At 62.3% G+C, this 12,114-nt stretch overlaps 1 protein-coding gene across 1 annotated transcript in view; it reads right to left on the bottom strand.

The window, feature by feature from the left end:
• Positions 1 to 12,114, bottom strand: part of MCF2L (MCF.2 cell line derived transforming sequence like) — a 131,002-nt gene that overhangs the window by 38,628 nt on the left and 80,260 nt on the right. Inside the window, 1 exon segment of the mRNA XM_036831389.1 lies at positions 8,903 to 9,017. Coding sequence (XP_036687284.1) covers positions 8,903 to 9,017 — 115 coding nt within the window.

Here is a 12,114-nt window from a genome sequence, read left to right as displayed (position 1 = left end):
GGGGGGCACCGCCTGGCTTGCAGAACAAATGGGTTCAGGCAGAACCTGCCCCACCTTCCTGAGTGCCCCCGCTACCCCACCTGACTGTACTCCTTTGCCCTTTCTTCTCTCTTTTCATCCCATGTTTTGACCCTGGTCTACAGAGGCTGCAAATGTTACAAAGATTTTATTTCCCTGTCTTCCTTTTGTAAGCGAAATGCCGTAGCCCGTTTCCTCTCTGCCTGTGACTTACCTGCCAGGTTCAAACACCGTGACTTTGAATGTAGCCCTGAGCATTCAAGCCTGAGCCTTTCTTTCCTGGCTGTCTCTTCCCTCTTCTTGTGATTCAAAAGCTGCACCTGTTATCATATCACGTGTGCAATATGGTTTTCTTAATGCTGGTCAGCTTTTCATCCCAGAAAGCACAACGGCAAGAAAAACGTCAGACCCTTTTAAAGAACTCTCCCACACTTGGTAACAGCACCATATCTGTTCTCAAGGCTACAGCAGCCCCATCAGGGTCAGACGCACACAGGGGAGAGCAGGACAGGCCAGGGAGCCCCGACCACACAGCAGGGCTGTCGTCTCTTCCTCATGACCCAAAGGAAACAGTCCACCTCTTACAAAAACACAGGGATTTCTCCAAAGAGCCTGAAAACTTGCATTTTTTGTTCTTTATATTTGAGTTGTTTTTCCCACATCAACATCAACGTGAACATACTCAAGATTTGTTTGAACCGACGCATGTGCAGTAGCAGGAGGGTCTTTCTTAGACAACAAAGAGGTCAACGTGCAGCCCCGTGCCCCGTCTACAGGGACCCACCTGGCACAGAAGGAAACTGGAGTATGTACCTGTTTTTCAAAGACTGATTTTAATCTATCTCGAAACACAGCCTCCTCCAACAGATGATGGATGAACACAATGTGGTCCATCCATGCAATGGAGAATTACTCAGCCTTAAAAAGGAAGGAGATCCTGACACCTGCTACCACACTGGTGAACCTTGAGGACATGATGCTCAGTGACATAAGCCACCCCAGAGTGACAAATCCGGTCTGATTCCACTCACGTGAGGTCCTTGGAAGAGTCAGATTCACGGAGACAGAAAGTGGACGGTGGGGCCCACGGCTCGGGGAGGGGAGGGGAGGGAGCGTTTCACGGGGACAGAGCTTCCGTTCTACACGATGACGAATTCTAGAGTCTGCCGCACGGCAGTGTGCGTGTAACACCACTGAGCTGCGCACTCGGAAATAGTTAGGACGGCGAGAAGTACGTGTATTTTCCCACAGCTAGAAAATTATGTTGGGGGAAAAACCCACCAGGCACAGAGCTTCCTTAAATACATTAAAAAAAAAAAAAAAGACACACGTGCACATATACACAATCGGCCGCCTCTCTGTAACAGAATGAACTGCTCCCCCGAGGGCATGAAGACGCCAGCACCACCTCGGCAAGTCCGGAACCCCTGCTACCTGGTTACCTGCCAGAGGCTCCACGCTGCTGCTGCTGCAGCCCCAGCTGCCTGCCTTCTGGCTCCTGCCCTCCAAGTGGGTCCTGAGACCCAGCCGCTCCGCTGTCCCGACTCCGCTGCGCCTGGGGCTGCCTCAGGCACGTCCTCTGCACCCGGAGCTGAAACCCTAGATGAGGAGGCCTCTGGGCGTGGCGACCCCCCACGTGCACGAGCTGCAGGGTGCCGCCTGGCGCTCTGACGGCAGCGAGGGAGGGGCTCCCCAAGCCCACGCCCACCCCTCTTGGGCTCCCCTCACGGGGACCTGTCGCTGCTCGCAAGCAGGGCAGGGCCGCACCCCTCCTCCCGGGCGGGTCTCTCGCCCTTCCCCCCGCAGGTGAAGGGCACGGCCGCTGTTAGCTGGATGCCGCCCCATCGCAGCCGCGTGCCCAACAGGTGGGGACGTGCCACTTCCGGGCTGCCCGATGTGGCAGCCACCGGCCCCTGGGAACTGCAGGACGGCGAGCCCGGCCCAGGAACTGAGCTTTGACGTGTAGTTTCAATTTAAATGGCTACACGTGGCCAGTGGTTGTCACACTTGACGGTGGTGACAGAGAAAGATCATTACAACAAAGGAAGAGGTCTGAGCCGGGTAGCCTCTGGCTCCCCAGGAGAACAAGATCGGGAGGACAGAGAGACAGGACCCCTGTGGAGAGGCTGCCCCAGCGCGCAGGGGTCCCTGAGCTTCAGGCCACGTGGGGCAACGGGCTGAGCCAGGCCACTGGACAGCAAATGGACAGCAAACGGCAAGAACGGCCCTTTACTCGCTAATCACGCAAACCGCGGGGAAGGATCAGCCCCGGCCAGGGCGCCTGAGAGCTGTTACAAACGGGATCACCTTCAAGGTGTCCGGCCTCAGAACGCACCCCACCTGCCACGTGGGGGGCAAGGCTGCAGGAGGCGGAGGGGTGGTGGCCACAGGCTGGGGCTCCCCTGCCCGGTCAGCCTTTGCAGTGCAGCCGCCAAAGGACAGGCAGGGCGCCGTCGACGAGGACGCCTGCCACACGCCGTCGGCCAGGAAGGGGCTGCGCTGTCCTGTCTCGCGGGGGCGCATTTGCACACGGACGGGGTGAGAGGCTTAACTGTGGTTTCCTGTGGGGAGCGTGAAAGCTAACGATTTTCCACGTATGCATTTGAATTGCTCGGGACACGTTCATGCCACATTTTCTATCTTTATATTCAAAAGTCAACTGAAAATTCACATGGAAATCACAGCCACAGCGAGAAGTGAGGTGCTGCCAGGGGCTGAAGGCCGGGCGAGAGGCGGCCTGGCCGCAGGGCTTTGCATTAGGCGTGTCCCGAGCGCGCGGCTGGGAGCCTCAGAACGGCATTTACAACCCTGTTCCATCCCCACGCGAGCTGCCTTTCCCCGTCACGTAGTCCATACAGCTGCATGTGGGGGGCACATGTGTGCACGCGTGTGGTGTGCATGCTTGCGTGTGGTGTGCACACACGCTCCTATGCACGTATGAGCGTTCGTGTCTGTGGTCTGTGATGCACACCTGCGTGCACACGTGTGATGTGTGATGCACACCTGTGTAAGTGTGCATGGTGTGATACACACCTGTGTACATGTGTGTGGTGTGACGCACACCTGTGTACGTGTGGTGTGTGATGCACACGTGTGTGCACGTGTGGTGTGCATGCTTGTGTGGTGTGCACACCCGCTCCTATGCACGTATAAGCATTCGTGTGTGGTGCGTGATGCCCACCTGCGTGCACACGTGTGCGGTGTGTGATGCACGCCTGTGTGTGTAAGTGTGCATGGTGTGATGCACACCTGTGTGTAAGTGTGCATGGTGTGTGATGCACACCTGTAAGTGTGCATGGTGTGATGCACACCTGTGTGTAAGTGTGCGTGGTGTGTGATGCACACCTGTGTGTAAGTGTGCACGGTGTGTGATGCACACCTGTGTGTAAGTGTGCATGGTGTGATGCACACCTGTGTAAGTGTGCGTGGTGTGTGATGCACGCCTGTGTGCACGTGCGCGGTGTGTGATGCACGCCTGTGTAAGTGTGCATGGTGTGATGCACACCTGTGTAAGTGTGCATGGTGTGATGCACGCCTGTGTGCACGTGTGCGGTGTGTGATGCACGCCTGTGTGTGTAAGTGTGCATGGTGTATGATGCACGCCTGTGTGTGTGTGACCTCTTTGTGTGCACCGCCCCTCGGGGTGAATGTGGCCCGCCACGAAAGCCAGATGGGAGATGTGCCTCTGCCTCCCGAGCAGCTGGGTGATCCGACCCGGGTCCGTGGAAAGTCAGCGTCCTTATCGGCGTCAAGCAATCTAGGAGCCCCTGGGCTGGGGAGGGACGGCAGCTGTGCAGGAAGGCGATCCTCACGATGTTATCTTCCAAGCACAGGGCGGGTAGGTGTGGGATGCCCCCAGGGACCCTGCAGGACTGCCGTGTGGAAGGGCGTCCAGGACGGCTAAATCTGTCCTTCAAAGAACAGCCAGAAACCTACTGTCTCAGTGTTGGCAGCCCTAAGACCCTATGACCTTGCGTGTGTGAGTGCACGCATGTGCCTGTGCATGTCTTGTGTGTGTGTACACCTGCACTCACGGGGGAAGCCACCGGTGACTGCCTTCACCAGGAGGGGAGGATCAGCTTGGAAACTTCGGTTTTGCCACAAGGAGGGGTGAGAGGGGGTAAGAGGTGGAGGGGGGGGTGGGGGGGACCGAGACTTCAGAATCGCGGGAGGAGGGGCCCTGGAGCCCGGCATGCCTGCTCCGTGACTCGCTCACAATTTACTGGGTGCTGGACCCAAGCCCTGCATGGAGACACATGGCAGGTGTAAATGAATCAAATGGTCACAATCTTTCTTTTTCTACTGGGCAATTTCCATCAGCATAAACATGCTGTGATCTCCCTCATCTTAAAAGAAAACCTCCTCTGCCTCCCCCCGTCCCTCACTGACCATTTCCCCACCCCCCTCGAGAGCAAATCCTGGAAGGAGGTGTCCACACTCACTGCACTGGCTCTGATCCCTCTCTATGACTGAGGTCCCCCCGACTGACACCCCCCCGGGGTCCTGTGAGGACCATCCCCCTGACTGACACCCCCCCGGGGTCCTGTGAGGACCATCCCCCCTGACTGAGACCCCCCCCGGGGTCCTGTGAGGACCATCCCCCCTGACTGAGACCCCCCCCCAGTGGTCCTGTGAGGACCATCCCCCCTGAGACCCCCCTGGTGGTCCTGTGAGGACTATCCCCCCTGAGACCCCCCCGGGGGTCCTGTGAGGACCGTCCCCCCTGAGACCCCCCTGGTGGTGCTGTGAGGACCATCCCCCCTGACTGAGACCCCCCCCCTGGTGGTCCTGTGAGGACCATCCCCCCTGAGACCCCCCAGGGGTCCTGTGAGGACCATCCCCCCTGCCAGAGGTCCCCTCACCTCCCGTAAGTCACCGTCGGCGGGGGGTCCCCTCTTCCCGCCCCCGCATCCTTCACCCCCTTTCACTTTGTTTTTCTTCTTTGGCAACCCACACTCCTTGCATCCCGTTTAATTTTCTGAGACCATGAGATGCAGGACTTTACCTGTTTTGTTCCCTGCCAGGTCCCAAGTGTGTCCAGCACCGGCCGATCCTCACGGCGGTGACCTGAGCGGCTCCCTCTGCCGTGTGCACCCCCCGACCGCCGGCAGGAGTTCTGCTGAGGTCACAGCCACTCTTCGGGCAGGGCCTGGGGGTCACGGTCACACGTCCTTGGACTTGTCCCCACCGGCCTGGCAGATGCTGGTGATCAAGCCCCAGAGGAACTGCAAGGGTTGTAGGCATCGGAGTGGGAAGCCGGCCCCTGAGCCACGACGTGCTCCCAGGACCAGCCCCGCGGTGCGGCCGCGGACCCGCCAGCTGAGAAATCACCAAGGCAGCCCAGCTTCTCTCATGGAGGCATTTCCAAGTTCACGTGCATCCGGTGCATCCGGACGGGGGCCGCCCGGCAGCGTAAGGTTTCGAGATGACCCACGACTGTGAACCAGACGTAACCTGGGGCTCCTGTCCTCTGCGTGTAATAACGGGACGAGTGCTACGGGCAGGAGGGTGTGTTTTTCAGAGGACAGAGGGACGCTCGGGGCCGACTGCAGGAGGCAGCGTCTCTGAGAAGCAGCCGCACGAGACGTCCGTCCACGTGGTTTGCGTTGACTTTACAGCGCGCCTGGTCCCAGATCTCACCCTCCCGCGTGGAGGCCGTGCTGGCGCCGGGCTGTCTAGGGTAAGCCCGGCCCGTGCGGGGGGCGGGGGGGGTTCCCCCTTTTCTTGGGGCCGGCAGTGCTGGCTGCGTCCGCCAGGCGGCAGCCCCTCCCTCCCTGGGTTCCCGCAGGAGGGGAGCCCTTGGCGGGCAGCGCCCGGCCCTGCTTGACCCACGGACACCGAGTGTCTCCCCCCCGCCCCGAGACGTGCATTGAATCTTCTGGAAACACAGCTGCCTGTGAGCTGATGGGCGACACCCTTCTGTACCCTTAGGAGGTCCCCCAAATCCGCCCTCGCTCGGGGCTGATCCCCCCACACCCCCAGGAGCCGGCCCAACAGCGCTGCGGCCAAGGGCTCAGAACGCGGCCCCTGCCCGCCTCCCTGACAGCCTGCTGGGCAGCTGCCCCTCCCCTGCTGGCCCAGCGCCCAGCTGCGAAAGGACGGTGTCCGGCGCTGCCGCCGGGGTTTCACTCTGTGCGAGAGGGCGTCGGGGCCACGGGACCCCACCCCATCCTCCGTCAGGAGGAAGAGACGTGAACAGGACACGCGCTGACCACCACGCCGCATGCGCCTCCCTGGAGACGGAGCCCACGGGTCTGGGCTGCACACGCTCAAGCCGGCCCCGCGGCCAGGTCCACGGCACCATAGCCCCGCCAGGTACAAGGAACCCACCGTCACTCCTCAGCTTCAGGGGGAACGTGTCTCTTGCCCTTGCATCCGAGGGCAGATTCTGTTTGCGACCTTGGAGACCAAGGTTTGGAGAGGTTCCACTGCACCGGGGTGAGAAGCCCTTAAAGAAGGAGCGAAACACAGGTGCTGGTCCCACCTGAAGGAGAGGTGAGTGTGCGGCGGTGAGGGACGCGGGGGGAGCCTCAGTCCCGCCAGGCCGCGGGCTGACTTCACCCCCTGAGCTGGCTTTGCTCTCTGCAGACGAAGCCCATTTGTCCAGGAAATATTTACCAAGGAACCACCTGCTGCTCTCGGGACCTGCGTGCAGGGCAGACACAGACCAACACCGCGCCGTCAGCTAACGGGGACACTGCAGGTAAGCCCGTGAGGCCAGTGGGCCGGGGCCCGGGGGTGGCGGGTGTGACGGAGGGCCCACCAGAGGAGGGGGCCTGCAGCCCGAAGAGGAACCACCAGGGCCGAGGGAGCGAGTGCAAAGGCCCCGAGGCCAGGAGGCCCGAGGAACAGCAGCGCTAGCGAGAGTGGTGACCGGGGCGGGGAGGGGCCGAGAGGGCACAGGGCTCGGCCTGCTGCGTCCGGGCGAAGGCTCGCCTCTGAGCCCGCTGTCGACGCTGCCAGACAGAAAGGGACCTCGGACCTTTCCAAACCCGAGAGTGACCTGAAACCTGAGACTCCCCCACCGAATCGGGGGGGAGGGTCACCCCAGCGAACCACTGTAGGTGGGCAGTGGGAGACCACACAGAGCGCCCCCGTGGCCCTTGTTCAGCCTGCACTGAGCGGCCCGGTCACCGCGGCAACGCCGCCCGCCGGCCACCGAGTCCAGGGCCGGCCACCGCCTCGGCGGGGGCGGCAGGGCCGTGACCGTAGCTACGGACAAGGCTCATGGCAGCTTCTAACCGCAGGACTTCGGACCGTACGTCCCTACGCAGGGGCCGGAGGGGGAAGAGACAGAGAGACGAGGTGGCAGCAAGGAGGCCACGGGGGTCTCCAGGCCCCTGGACGAGCGCAGAGCCCGCCCGCCCTTGCCCATGCCCCTGAGTCATCTGACCCTGCCCACCGGCGGTTCAGCAAAGAGGGGCGGGCGCCCAGCCGGCTCCACACAGGGCTGTGACACGGACGTGGGCAGAAACCTCCACGGAGCGCAGGCGGCCTCTCTCACGGCTCACGGGTGTCGGACTGAGAACAGTGACTCGGACCCCTCCCCGGGCAGCGTCCACACGGACCTCACTGCACCGTGAGCTCCACTGCCTGGTCTGAGACAGGCCTGGGGACCACGGGAGATGGGGGAAAAGCCGGCCACAGGGGGACAAGAGACACGGGGTGGGGGGGGTCACAGAGCGGGGGAGGAGGGCCACGCCTCACCTGGACGTGGAATGCCCACCCCTGGGACGTGTCATGGAGGGGAGCTGGGGAGCTGGCCACAAGCCCGCCCCCCGGAGGGCCAGTGAGACCCCTGGGGGGCCCACAGTCAGCCACCAACGGCCGCCGTCTTCTTGTTAAATCACTGACTGCCTGAAACCGGTGCCGAGTGCAGCTGCCCTTCCTCTTGTTGGCCTGTCCCCGGTGTCCCACCGCCAAGGCTGTGCGGCTTTTCTGCGTCTCACTGTTGGGTGCGCCGAGAGCTGGACCCACCGTCCCGGGTCCCCCTCCCCAAAGGACACCCCCTGTGCCGCTCCACGCGGGCAGCAGACACCTTCCGGCCACTCTCCAGATCCTCGAACCTACTCAAGCATCGTCCCCCGAGGTCCAGGGCCTTGTCCATGGCCTTCCTGGCTGTAACTTCAAGGGAGAAGACAAATGGAGATGCTTTGCAGGGTCGCAAGCCCCCAAGAAGCCCCTCGAGGGGGCACGGCCAGCCCGAGGGGCCCTTAAGGAAGGCCACGCATTCCCAGGACAGTGGCCGAACCTCCCGCCTCAGCTCGGCCACCCGGAGCCTGGCCCAGCGAGTTGGGTACAGAGAAGGACGGAGACGGTGGCCACCCTAACCCAAGCTTAACAAGAGACCGCACCCCGCGGGACCCAGGGCGCGTCGTCCGGCTCTCTCTGCCAAGTGGCCTTCACCACCCACGTCCGTCGGGAGGGCTCCCCCAGCTTAACAGCTCCACCCCGCAGGCATCTGGAAGGATCTCCCCCAGCCTCCCCCTTCCCCCGGCACCGATCGGTGCTGACGGGACGACACTGACCAGCAGTTTCTGTAGGACAGGTGTCGGGCGGTCAAACTCGCTGCGGGTCTGTTTCCCAGATTAGACTTAATTCACCGAGCTGTGACCCGCCTTCCGAAACCCGACGGAGGGAGAGTCTGACGGCACCCACGTCCGCAGTGCCGTAGCGGGGCAGCCGCTCGTCTGCTGGGCGGGAGGTCCGCAGCCTCACCCCTTCCGAGGGGGGGCCCCCGGGCAGCATCAGCCCCCCCCGCCCCTTGGCTCCTGGGTGCCACACCGCCCAGCACGGCCGTGGGCTCGGAGAAGGTCTCCCTACCTTTCTGGAGGACGGACCCAGTTCTGCTTGTAATACAACAGAGTGACCCCTCCACACGCACCTGGGGATGCTGGTGAGATAGGTCATGACATTCTGGAAGTCCTTGTCGGGGACGTCGCCGAAGGCCGGGTAGTCGGGGAAGGTGATGACGGGGCTGCCGTCCTGCCCCCGCCCACCTGGGGAGAGAGAAGATCAGCACTGAGCACGGGGGTCGCGGGGGCTGCTCCCAGGTCTCGGCTGGACAGTCATTTTCCAGAATGAAACTCACTTTCCATGTTTTGGTATTTTTTTTTTTTTGATGTAGACCTTTTTTTTTTTTTTTTTTTTAAATTTTATTTATTTATTTATTTATTTATGGCTGTGTTGGGTCTTCGTTTCTGTGCGAGGGCTTTCTCCAGTTGCGGCAAGCGGGGGCCACCCCTCATCGCGGTGCGCGGGCCTCTCACTGTCGCGGCCTCTCTTGCCGCGGAGCACAGGCTCCAGACGCGCAGGCCCAGCAGCTGTGGCTCACGGGCCCAGTTGCTCCGCGGCATGTGGGATCCTCCCAGACCAGGGCTCGAACCCGTGTCCCCTGCATTAGCAGGCAGATTCTCAACCACTGCGCCACCAGGGAAGCCCTGATGTAGACCATTTTTAAAGTCTTTATTGAATTTGTTACAATATTGCTTCTGTTTTTACGTTTTGTTTTTTTGACCGCAGGCATGTGGGATCTTAGCTCCCCGACCAGGGATCGAACCCACACCCCCTGCACTGAAAGTCGAAGTCTTAACCACTGGACCTCCAGGGAAGTCCCTTCCATGTCTTCTATTATGAGAGAAACGTGTGCTGTCGATGGAAATATTTGGAATGAAGAGATGAGCTGAAAGAAGCACCCGCTATTCTGCCACCGCGGGAGCATCGTGGCAGCACGTTTCCTCCCAAACCCACTTCCGTGCGCTTTTGCGTGTGACAGGCTGCGCTGAACAGAAAGCTGGCATCCTGCTTCCTTCCTGACGGCGTGGACGTTTTCCACGCTCCACAGGTGACGTGACGAACATTTAAACATTGCACGTGCCATCAGGCTGCACCCTGACTGCCCGCTCGCCCCGTGGCGGCTTCGGGTAGACAATTCCTGTCTGATGGGAGTCATCCCTTCGGCACCGTGTGTGGGGAGGGACAGGTGGAACCGGCGGGGGGGCACTTTTCCCAGGGGAGGCGCACCCGACACAGTTCCCGAGGGAAAACGAGGCAGTGGCCTTGGATCTGGGAAGGTGAGCACGGCTCCCCAGGGCCAGGCAGTCGGGAGGGCGGGCGCGGAGATGCAGGCTGGGAGTCTGGGCCGAGCTGTCCCACTGACGACCCGCAGCAGCAGTGCGGAGGCCGGGAGGTGAGGCCAGGCGTGGTCCGCTGCCAGCCGGTGCCCTGGGCGGCAGGAGATGACCACCGCTGCTCCACCGGGGCTGGGCCCTTCCCTCTTCCCTTTGAACCGAGGCTGGCCTGGCCCATCCGAGGTGGCAGAAGTGATGCCGCGTGACTCTCAAGGCTGGTCTGCAGTGACCTTGCACAGGCAGCCAGCTGCAGACAGCCTGATACAGGCGAGCACCTGGGGCCCCTTACGAGGGCAGACCCGGTTGACCCCTGAAGACCTCTCACTCTGTCCACACCAGCATGCTCTGGTGTCCACTGGCAGCGTCTGGGCAGTTCTGGTCGTCACTCTGGGGGGTGCTGGCCTCCAGTGGGTGCAGGGCAGGGTCGCTGCTCTATGTCTTACAATGTGGGACAGCCCCACGGGGGAGCCGTCCCCCCAGTGTCAGCGGTGCTGGGCTGCGAAGCCAGCCACCCTGACCTTGGCCCACGGACACCCCGGCAGGAGGTTACGGCAGTTTGGTCCAGGGCAGGCGGTGGGCACCGTGGTAACTGGCCAGGGCGTCCTCACGCTGGGAGGCGGGCAGCTGGGTGTCCTGGCGGGTGGGAGAGGGATGGAGAGGACGAGGGCCACCCCCGCCCCCGGGCTCTGCTTGGCCAACCCGCACGGGGTGTCCGCAAAAACCCAGGACGGTCCAGCTTTGTTTCAGACGTTGAAGCTCAAGATGTGTTGTCTTCTAACCAATTCCCAGACTTGACGACGTGAACCAACCCGGTCCGTCGGCTCTCGCTCTGCAGGTTGGGATGGCGGCGGGCTTGGTGGTCCTCAGCTCAGGGCCTTGCCACCCGCCTGTGGGCTCGCCTGAGCCCGGGGTCACCGCCAGCCTCGCTCAGGTGCTGGCAGAATCCCCTCCCGTGGCTGTAGGGCTGGGGTTGCTCTCTGCCCACCTCGGCCGCCCACCTTCCTCCAGACACACCCCCATAGCCCAGGCCGGCGGGGGGGTATCTTGGTCACATCAGCTCCCTTGTCCTTGGCCCCCCGTGTGCTGGGGGACCTGGGGCCTGTGAGGCCCAGTGGTCAGCGACCTTGTAGCCACCGGGCTGGGGCCGTGGTTACTTGCGCAAAACCCCCTCCCCGAGCACCCGGCGGCCTCTGAATAACAAGAGGGGTGTCTGGGGGTCAGGGCCCCCCTGGGGTCTCCTCCTGAGGGCAGCGGGTGAAGACCTGAAGGAAGGTCAAGGTCATGACCCTGTCCTGTTGGGGACTTTTGTTTCTCAGAAGGACACCCCACTCTCTCTCCTTCCTCCGTGAGGTGGGCGCCCCCTGCGGTGGTGGCCCCTCCAGGAAGAGCAGGATGCCGTCTCCGCTGACAAACCACAGAGGCTCAGCTTTCCTGCTCACGGGGCTCGGGCCTCAGGAGGCACTTAAACCCCAGAGCGACACCGCGGGTCCATGTGTAGGGGGGCAGGTGGGCCAGAGCCACACAGGGCACGGCCTGGGGAGCAGCTCCTGGCACCAAGGGATGGGCAGGTGAGCCCGGGGGCGCAGGACTGGCTCTCAGAGCTCAGGAGAGACCCCAACCTGCTGGCCAGGGGAAAGGGCCGTGAGCAGGGGGCCTTCGTCCTCGGGCCCCTGACGGACAGCACAGGGAGGCTTGGTGGGCAGGCCTGCCCGATGGGAGGGGCGGCCACCCCACTCCAGGCACTGCTCTCGTGCAACCGTCACGGCCTTTGCAGGCCCGAGGCACCAGCACCTCGGCCGGCCAGGTAGGACAGCAAGATGTCCCTGCAGGGTGGAGACAGAACCTGGATCCCAGGGGAGGGTGGCAGGTGGACAGGGGCCGGAGATACAGAGCGACCCCAGGACAGGCTTGTGGGCAGTGCCAGCCCCTCGCCCATGCCGGTGGCACCCCAGGGGCTTCTCCCAGA

The sequence above is a fragment of the Balaenoptera musculus genome, chromosome 18 (genome assembly GCF_009873245.2).
Source record: "Balaenoptera musculus isolate JJ_BM4_2016_0621 chromosome 18, mBalMus1.pri.v3, whole genome shotgun sequence".
Lineage (NCBI taxonomy): Eukaryota > Metazoa > Chordata > Mammalia > Artiodactyla > Balaenopteridae > Balaenoptera > Balaenoptera musculus.
Note: the sequence above shows the minus strand (reverse complement) of the source record. Positions and strands in the feature narration are given on the sequence as shown.